The 10,331-nt window shown below is 46.8% G+C and overlaps 1 protein-coding gene across 1 annotated transcript; it reads left to right on the top strand.

Annotated features, from left to right (window-relative positions):
- LOC8063230 (heat shock 70 kDa protein BIP3) lies at window positions 881–9,274 on the top strand. Its single transcript, XM_021466040.1, has 7 exons — window positions 881–973; window positions 1,309–1,467; window positions 3,893–4,010; window positions 4,622–4,710; window positions 4,794–4,859; window positions 8,965–9,105; window positions 9,179–9,274. Exons 1-7 carry the CDS (start codon window positions 881–883, stop codon window positions 9,272–9,274), a joined length of 762 nt encoding a protein of 253 aa, XP_021321715.1.

The raw sequence follows: 10,331 nt of genomic DNA, 5'->3' as shown, positions 1-10,331 counted from the left end.
CTGCTAATGACAGTAATTAAACATTAAGGTTAAACAATAATTAAATACCAAAGGTCATTAGGGTTAATGACCTCAGGTCATCACACAATCCCAAAATCACTCAAACCCTAATTATGAGGATTTAACTAATCATTGTTTAATTATTTTGGAATTATTATTTAAGTACTAAATAAGGGTTTATTAATATTTTACTCACACATTCTCCAAATGCCACCAAATTTTGTGTGGAGCCAGGGGATAATATTCAGAGGCTCCCCACAATTTTTGGTGATTTTTGGACATCTCAATAAATTACAAAAATTCATAGAAGTTTTATTCATTAAATAAAAGAGGCAAAATTTTATATACTTGTAAACTACTAGAAAACAGAACTTAATATTTTTCTTGGGTTTTAATCATTTCAGGGAATTTACACAAAAATTTTCATCATTTTTGGATCACCCCACAATTTTCTACACAATTTCAAACATTCAGCAAAAATTGCATAAAAAGAAAAAGAAAAAGATTTTCGCGCAGCGGGCGGCCTGGAACTTGGCCCGCAAGCCGGCCCACGCGCGTTCGGCCTGCACACGCGCTGCGCGCGCCGCCCCTCACCTCACGTGGACACTGACGAGCGGGCCCCGCTCGTCAGTTCCATCTCCCTCGCACCCGGCGGCCTTGCCGCGCTCCCGGTCGCCGCTGGCGAGGTTCAAGCCCCACACCAGGGTGCGCATCAGTTGCGCCTCGACCTTGCGACCCCATAGGTACAACTCGAGGACACTCTACCGTTCTCTTCCTTCCTCGGCCACGCGAATGGCGGGCGGCCACCCTGGCCGGCCGTAGACCGGTCCTCGGGGCTTGGTAGAGCACAAACCAACAGGTTCGGGAGGGCCAGGAAGGAATGGGGATCATGGTGCTCACACCACCACGGCGGAAGACACAACAGAGAAGCTTGGCGACGGTGGCCGTGCAGTCGGGCGGCGCCCCGGCTCCGGTGAGGTCGTCTCGGTGGCCCTGTTCACGTCCAAGGAGGGAAAACGAGCGCATGAGCATCGGGGAAACAAGAAGAGCTCGAAACGACCACCTTCAAGGCGTGGTACCGACTGGAGCAGCGTGTCCACGTGAAGGATTCCTCGGCGGCGACCCTGGCCGGAGTTGGAGAAGAGGGGGGGGGTGTTCCGGCGATTGAGTGGACTAGGGAGTGAGCTCGGAGGTGCACTGGGTTCGCAAGGAGGTGGCGGATGCTATGGACCGGTCAATTTAGCTCGGGAAGGATTGGTTGCGGTGAATTGAAAAGAGAAGCTCGTCGGGTTCTCTGGCTCAGAACAGAGGAAACGCGCGGCGGCGCCCACGCTGGTGCTCAAAGGGGAGAAGGAGATGAGCCAAGGGCGTCCACGTTGCCTGGCGACGCAGGCAAGCAGGCAGCTGCGTGCCCGCACGGGCGCTCACAGTGCTGCACGCACGGCGGCCGCGTTGGACAGGGAGCCGGTGATCCCTATCGGGTCACTGTAGCAGACCCTTATCCCCTCTTTTCTAACTTTGCGAAATTCAGCCGAAATTTGAACTGGAGTCAAATTTGTGTCAAAACAAAAGTTGTTCCAAATTTTATAAGCTACAAAACATGTTTCGGTGACCAGAGCTGATTTTGAGTGTAACAGGGTGAATTTGGCCAAAACAGTTTGGAAATCAAAATTCAATTTGAGAGGATTCAAATTTTTGACTTGGGGCAGATTAGAATTTCCAAAATTACTTTTGTTTTTCCTAAACAACTTGAAAAACTCCCAACATGAAAGTTGCTCAACTTTTTGTGCTCTACAACTTTCATGTTGACCACTTTTCAAAATTCCAAATGGATTTTGAATTTGGAGGTTTAATTTGGAAAAGGGGACACTTTTCGGAAATCTGTATTTTCAAAATTACTTTGAATTTTGTATTGAAGCTTCAAAAACTCAAAACACCAAAGTTGTACATATTGCCAGGAGCTACAACTTTGCTTTTGAACTCAACCTCAAATGTTGCTTAGTTTTTGAATTGCACAAAAAGGGGCAATTCTAGGGTCCAGAAATCAGGGTTTCCCCCCCTTAGCTTTTCGGAAAAAATTTCCACCCTAGGATTTTAGCAACCACACAAGCATCAACATTCCACATAAACACACTCTACCTCCCTAAGCTCAAGCAATAAAAATAAACTTGTTTTAAGTTGATGCATACAAATGTGCTTTAACAACTATGCTTTGCAATGCTTATGATGACATGATCCGTTTTTAGTAACCGTAACATCGGAGATGTTACATTTTCACACTCCTGTTCATCCGCAGTCTTACTGAGCATTTTCTCTTCCCCCTTTTTTTTTTCTTTTCTACCTCCAAAACCACTAGGAATCAGCTAACAAAATTGTCATCCCCACCGATCAACCACACCTCCAATGCCTTAGCCCACCAGGGGATCCAGATCCAACCGATCTCATAAATGCAGAAACCAACAGAATCCCTTTTAGGGCAGAGAATTTCTCTTTGGATCTGTGGAAGGATGCTTTTCGTTCCTGGCCCAGCCCTACCGTGGGATGGAAGGATTGGTTCCTGAGGGTCTGCAACTCTAATGAAGTTCAGTGGGGTGAGAGAAATCTAGCACAATGCATTAGGTTGTCCATTGCCGATATGTACAGGAACGAGTCACTGCTGATAGCTGCATCATACTTCTGGTCAGACACGCTCAACGCCTTTGTCTTTGGCCATGGCCCTGCTTCCCCCACTCTTGCCGATGTGGCCATGCTCACCGGGTTAGATATTTCTTCTGCCGATAGCACCCACTTTTTTGATACCAAACCCAGTGCTAAGGTAGAAACCCGCTCCATCGGCGGCTGGTCACGGTATATCCAAAAATACCGCAAAACAGGCCCTGTTGACATAAAGGAGCAGACCTGCTTTCTGAACATGTGGCTAGACAAATTCGTGTTTTGTGGTCGATCGCCAGGACCAACTTCTGTTCATCTAGCAGCAGCGGAAAATCTGGCCAATGGTGGCCGATTTCCCCTCGGCCGATACCTGCTTGGAGCGGCCTATCACCTCCTCCACCAAGTAACTAAGAAGCTCTTGCTTGGCCAGTCTATCGGCAACTTGGGAGGCCCTTGGTGGTTTATCAATATGTGGCTCAATCTGCATCTGCACAAGCGCCTTGAATTTAACCTATTCACACAGTGTTTCCCAAGAGACATAACTGAAAATCATGTGTTGGGTGAAGAGGAATCAGCAACACGTGCTCCCTTAAACTTCGGCGAATCTGTCATAGTTTTGCCTGGTTCAGGGGGTAATCCAGATTAGGTCAGCCGATTCTTCCAAACTCTGTATGAGGGCTTGGCCAGAGATGAGCGAGCATGGTTAGCCTATGATGACCGAGACAGTATGCTTCCCCTGGTTTTCAACTCATTTGATGAAGCTCTTGACCGGGATAATGAAGTGATGATGGCAATGGTGACTCCCAGAGCCATACCAGTGAATTTCTTTGGTAGTGGGAAGACCTCTCCCCAGACTTATGAATTTTACAACCCATCGGCACTAGCCCGTCAGTTAGCTTTCGGCCAGCTACCGATCGCACTCTGCTACGCCGATGTGATAAAGCCCAGGGAAACCATCACCAGTCTTCTTGAATGGATTCGAGTGGCCCAGCTGCCATCAAGTGCCGATACCGATGTAGACCTATCAGAGTGGGTCCCAGCCACCTTTATCACTCAGGCATACAAGCAGTGGTGGGCAGAATGGAAGGAGCATCTATTCTGCAAATCGGCCCTCACATACCGCGGCATGATCGACCCCGAATACGAAGTTCCCAGTGATGCCGTAAGTACTTTCAAACCGATGTTTCAATTCTTTCAATCTTATTTCCATCGGTAACTGACCCTTTGTGTGACTTTTCAGATCGATGACACTCCTCCATCGGTCAGCAGGAGTGGCAAGCCGATTGACTTGTTTGCATCAGGCCCAGTTTCCTCAATCGGCCACAAAGCCCCTACCCTGGCTGCTATCGTGCATCGGGGTATACGCCTCAAGAAGGTCACCACCAGGAGAACTTAGACATCACCATCGGTAGCCGCTTCCGCCCTAGCGCAGGCTTTTAAGGTAACTGCTAAACCTTCTCACCTATACCGATCTTACTTTGTCATCGGCTGTATTGGTACTGACAAATTCCTTTTTCTGTAACAGCAAAACAGTGCATCGGCAAGAACCAAAGGCAAAGACGCCGATGCCCCCAATCCAGCCAGCAGAAGAGAAAAGGCACCAAATGTACCAGAGCGCAATCGAAGCGCCGGAAAGTGGCAACTCCTTCTCTTCCTCCGGCATCTCCTATTCCGGTGGAATCTTCTCCTCCTCCAGAGAGACTCAGCAAGTACCATCTCCTCCTCAACCGCAAGAAGTACCACAAGCGGAAGAACCCCAGCAAGAAGAACCTCGGCTAGAAGCACCCCAACCAGAAGACACACCGGCCGATGTGGGCGAACAAACTACCGACGCAGGTTCAATCATATCATCGGTAGTTTCTTCAATTCAGACAAGCATTGTCCCTCCTCAAGGTAACATATTTTTATAACACCATTGCCAATGGATTTGTTCCTTTTCAGCCTTATAACCCTCTCTGTTAACTTTCAGCTGACGTAGTTCCATCGGCAGTTCTGACCGACCAACCCATGGCCCCATCGGCATCTTCAAGTCAAAGGCGAGAGATTGCCCTGAAGCAAGTAAGCCATCCAGTCTTCCACCAGTATTATTTGCCGATGCTTTGATCATGGAATGACTCATTTTGTCCCGTTTTCTTTCTCAGGAACAAGACTCCCCCGATAGCCTATTTTCCTTCGCCATTGATATCTCCGAAGACGGAGGTGAAGAGGCAAGTTCTTCCCGAGCAGTTGGGATTGTATCAGCGGAGATCAGGGCTAAGCTGGAAGAGCTATCGGCTATCCTTCATCAAGATACAGCTCAACTGGTCAATGACTCCGACTCGGCCAAGGTTCTGTTCAAGATCCTCAGAGGCCAGATTCCTGCCGATGCTGAAGAAACCATTTTCCAGGCTGCACATCTAGAAAGTCGCCAGCTGCAGTACCAGAGAGCCACTCGGCGCCTTGCCTATAGAGCTGCTCAGACCCAGCTCTCCGAGGAAATGATGAAAGAGAAACTCTTAGCCAATGAGAAGCACAAGAACATCGGCACCTTGAAATCCTCAGGCGATGCATTGAAGCAGAAGATCTCAGATCTATCGGCAAAACGAGAAGCCCTGTTGGCAGAACTCAAGCAAGTGGAGGATGCCCTATCCCAAGCCCAACAGGAAGGAAGTCAACTGCCAGAGACAATCAAACACCTTGAGCAAGAGCGAAACACCCATGGTCGCAAAGCACTGCAGCTGAAGAAGAAATTGAAGCCAATAGAAGGTTCTGCCGATGAAGATGCCAAGGAGATAGAAGCAGTCGACCAGATCCGCCTACGCGCTATATCAGCCATCCAAGTGCTACTAAGTATGTGAACTCTTCATTGGCAACACACTTGCCTCTTCCCGCTCTTCAGCTTTCTTGATGTTCAGTCTAGCCGATAGGACTGTTATCAGCATCTTTTGAAACATTAAGTCCTGCTCCAAACATTTTAATCCAGCCGATAGGAGTGTTATCGGCATTTAAACTTTTATGCATCGACCCATATGCTGGGGTAGTACTTCTTTAAATACTTGCCATTTAATGCTCTGGGAAATTCAACTCCTTCGAGAGTTTCTAAAATGTAGGCATTACCAGGAGCCGATCGATTTATCCGATAGGGACCTTCCCAATTAGGAGACCACTTGCCAAACTTTGAACTTTTAGTCCCGATCGGTAGGATTAACTTCCATACCAAATCTCCATCGGCAAATTCCTTAGCCTTTACCTTCTTATCATACCATCTAGCAACTCTTTTCTTATTCTCTTCTATACTCATCAAAGCCCTCAACCGATGCCATGCCAGATCATCCAACTCGTCTGTCATCAAAGTAGCATAGTCATCGGCAGCCAATTGATCTTGAAAAGATAGTCGCCTAGATCCAGCCTTAACTTCCCAAGGCAATAGCGCATCATGTCCATACACCAACTGATAAGGTGAAACCTTGGTCGATCCATATCAAGCCATTCGATAGGACCATAAAGCTTCATTTAACAACGTGTGCCACCTTTTAGGATTTTCTTCAATCTTCCGTTTAATAAGCTTAATAATTCTTTTGCTGGACGCCTCGGCCTGCCCATTGGCTTGAGCATAGTAAGGAGAAGAATTCAATACTTTAATCCCCATACCGATTGCGAATTCATCAAACTCCCCTGATGTAAACATAGTACCTTGATCGGTAGTAATTGTCTGAGGAATCCCAAATCGGTAAATAATGTGCTCCTTAACAAAATCAATCATATTAGCCGAGGTTACTTTCTTCAAGGGAATAGCTTCAACCCATTTAGTGAAATAGTCGGTGGCAACTAGAATAAACTTATGCCCTTTGCTAGATGGTGGATAAATCTGGCCGATCAAATCAATAGCCCATCCCCGGAACGGCCAAGGTTTGATAATAGGATTCATAGCCGATGCTGGTGCCCTTTGAATATTGCCAAACTTTTTACATCCTTAACATCCTTTGAAATATTTGAAGCAATCTTCAAGTATGGTCGCCCAGTAATATCCATTCCTTCTAATCATCCACTTCATTTTGAAAGCCGACTGATGCGCTCCACATACCCCCTCATGGATTTCCCCCATCAAACTTCTAGCTTCATCATCACCCAAGCATCGGAGGAGAATCCCATCAATAGTTCGGTAGTACAATTCATCTTCGAAGAGCACATACTTTGTGGCTTGAAACCGAACTCGCCTTTCCACTTTCTTGGATGGATCTTTCAAATAATCAACAATTTCTTTTCTCCAATCATCGGCACCAATTGCCGATATTGCATCAATCATAGGCTGATATCCCGAGGCATGTTGAGCCAACCGATTGGCTCCTTCATTATGCAATCGAGGAACATACTCTAATCGGAAATCTTTGAATTCCTTCAATAATTGCATGCTTCGCTCGTAATAGATTATGAGAACTTCACTTCGGCATTCATAGCTTCCGGCTAATTGATTTATAACCAGCATAGAATCTCTGAAGACTTCGACAGCATCAGCATGAACCTCCCTCAATAACTCCAATCCCTTTATCAAAGCTTGATACTCAGCCTGATTATTTGTCGACGTGGCCACAATTGGCAGAGAAAACTCATATTTCCTACCCCGAGGGGAAATTAATACTATGCCGATTCCTGCCCCCCGATCACACGTAGATCCATCAAAGAACAGCGTCCAAGGTACAATTTCTAGGGTTTCCACCGCGCCGCGATGTTGAGTTACCAAATCGGCCATAATCTGCCCCTTAACAGCCTTAGCCGATTCATAACGCAGATCGAACTCTGACAGTGCCAGAATCCACTTACCGATCCTGCCACTCATAATCGGCATGGACAGCATATATCGGACCACATCATCCTTGCAAATAACAGTGCATTCGGCCGACAACAAGTAGTGCCTCAACTTGGTACAAGAGAAATATAAGCACAAGCACAGTTTCTCGATAGCCGAATACCTGGTCTCAGCATCAATCAACCTCCTGCTTAAATAATAAATTACACGCTCTTTCCCTTCAAACTCCTGAATTAAAGCTGAACCGATGACCATCCCATCGGTAGACAAATACAATCTGAAAGGCTTCCCTTGCTGAGGTGGAATCAAAACCGGAGGATTCATTAAATACTTCTTGATTTCATCCAGAGCCAACTGTTGTTCCTCCCCCCAAACAAACTCTTGATCGGCCTTTAACTTAAGAAGAGGGCTGAAAGCACGAATTTTACTAGACAAGTTAGAAATGAACCTTCTGATAAAATTTACCTTGCCGATCAAGGATTGAAGCTCGGTTTTGTTGGTAGGGGCTACTATCTTATTGATGGCATCAATAGATCTTCGACTGATTTCAATTCCCCTCTGGTGCACCATGAAACCAAGAAATTGCCCTGCCGATACACCAAATGCACACTTATTGGGATTCATCTTCAATCCATGCTTCCTTGTGCACTCCAACACCTTTCGTAGATCGGCAAGATGTTTTGCAAAGTCCCCAAACTTGACTACCACATCATCAATATAAATCTCTACCAGTTTGCCGATGAACTCATGAAATATAAAATTCATGGCCCTTCGATAAGTAGCACCAGCATTCTTAAGGCCAAAAGTCATGACTATCCACTCAAACAACCCAACATGACTAGGGCACCTGAATGCAGTCTTCGGAATATCTTCTTCAGCCATGAATATTTGATTGTATCCTGCATTGCCATCCATAAAGCTAATAATTCGATGCCTAGTCGCGGCGTCAACCAACAGATCGGCAACTGGCATTGGGTATCCATCCATCGGCGTAGCTTTATTGAGATTCCTGAAATCGATGCAGACCCGAAGCTTCTCATTCTTCTTGTAGACCGGAACAACATTGGAGATCCATTCGGCATACCGACACTGCCGAATAAACTTAGCTTCAATAAGTTTGGTGATTTCGGCCTTAATATCAGGGAGGATGTTAGGATTACATCGGCGAGCTGGCTGTTGATGTGGCCGAAATCTAGACTTGATAGGCAACCGATGTTCAACAATTGATCGGTCCAAACCAGGCATCTCAGTATAATCCCAAGCAAAGCAATCTTTATATTCCTTTAACAAATCAGTTAACTGTTGCTTACACTTAGAATCTAACTTAGAGCAACTCCAATAGTTTGGTAAAAATAACTTGGCAAATCTAGGTATTTAGCAAGTGACTAAAATATATAGCAAGTCAAAAAAATTAGTATCTCCAATAGTTTGGTATTAGGGCTTCGCAAAATTAAGCCCACTCCAACCAATCAACTATTTTTTGCGTGGACACTCCTCGCTGGCCCCCGTGCGGTATCGACAACAAGGGCCCAGAGAAGAAGGTGCTCGTGTTCGACCTCGGCGGCGGCACGTTCGTCGTCAGCATCCTGGCCATCGACAACGGCGTCTTCGAGGTGCTCTCCACTAACGGCGACACCCACCTTGGAGGCGAGGACTTCGACCAGCGCGTCATGGAAGCTCATCAAGCACAAGCGCACAGAGTGCGAGCGCGTCAAGCGCACGCTCAGCAACCTGCACCAGGTGCGCGTGGAGATCGAGGCGCTCTTCGACGGCGTCGACATCTCGGAGCAGCTCACCAGGGCGTGCTTCCAGGAGCTCAACAGCGACCTGTTCTAGAAGACACCATGGCGGACACGCTGCAGAAGGATCGTGCTCGTCGGCGGCAGCACCAGGATCCCCAAGGTCCAGCAGCTGTTCAAGGACTATTTCAAAGGCAAGGAGCCCAGCAGGGGAGTCAATCCTGACGAGCCGCGTACGGCGCCGCCGTCCAGGCCTTTGTGAGCACGCGCGAATCGTCGATGCCAAGTGAACAGCAGCGCGCAAATATGCGCGTGTTCAGCCGAAGGATGCCAAGTGCGTAAATTTTGCCAAGTGAATTGCCAAACTGTTGGACCATGGTTTTTCATGTTTTGTCAAAAATATAAGGATAGCAAATGCTTTTGCCAAACTATTGGAGTTGCTCTTAGCACTAATAAAAGTGGGTCTAGGTTCACCACTACCTATGTCTACCTCTACTAGATCATCGGCCGATGTGAATCCCTGGCCTAATTTTCCATCATCGGCGAACCTATCCATTAAAAACTTTCGTCAGAACCGACTGCTTGGATCGGTGGAATCTCGTAATCGGCAACCTTGAGAAAATCCTTCTCCCAAACTTCTCCTGAAATACACCTAGTCCTCTCATAGGTGTCCGCCTCTGCCGACGCAATAACATAAGAAGAATCTCCCGGGACAATCTCAATTTTGTCTCCTACCCACTGAACCAAGCATTGGTGCATTGTAGACGGGATGCAACAATTAGCGTGAATCCAATCTCTTCCCAATAGCAAGTTGTAAGCACCCTTTCCACTGATCACAAAGAAGGTTGTGGCAAGGTTTTGCTGCCAATGGTCAACTCTACACATATTGCCCCCTTGACTGGAGATACGTTCCCTTCAAAGTCTTTAAGCATCATGTCGGTCTTGGTCAAATCCTGATCCCCTCTCCCAAGCTTCCGATATACTGCATATGGCATGATGTTGATAGCGGCCCCACCATCAACTAGAATCTTGGTCATCGGCTGCCCATCAACCCTCCCTTTGACGAACAGAGCCTTGAGATGTTGTCTTTCGTCATCGGCAGGTTTCTCGAAGATAGCTGTCATCGGATCCAGAGCCAATTGAGCTATTTGGTT

Source organism: Sorghum bicolor, chromosome 8 (assembly GCF_000003195.3).
Source record: "Sorghum bicolor cultivar BTx623 chromosome 8, Sorghum_bicolor_NCBIv3, whole genome shotgun sequence".
Lineage (NCBI taxonomy): Eukaryota > Viridiplantae > Streptophyta > Magnoliopsida > Poales > Poaceae > Sorghum > Sorghum bicolor.
Note: the sequence above shows the minus strand (reverse complement) of the source record. Positions and strands in the feature narration are given on the sequence as shown.

Bases quoted from the DNA above. Each gene is read 5' to 3' on its own strand.
- LOC8063230 (XM_021466040.1), top strand. From the start codon at position 881: ATGGGGATCATGGTGCTCACACCACCACGGCGGAAGACACAACAGAGA. The intron at 1,468-3,892 runs GTGATCCCTATC...GTGACTTTTCAG, and splicing joins CCGCGTTGGACAGGGAGCCG to ATCGATGACACTCCTCCATC. The intron at 4,860-8,964 runs GCAAGTTCTTCC...ATCGACAACAAG, and splicing joins CCGAAGACGGAGGTGAAGAG to GGCCCAGAGAAGAAGGTGCT.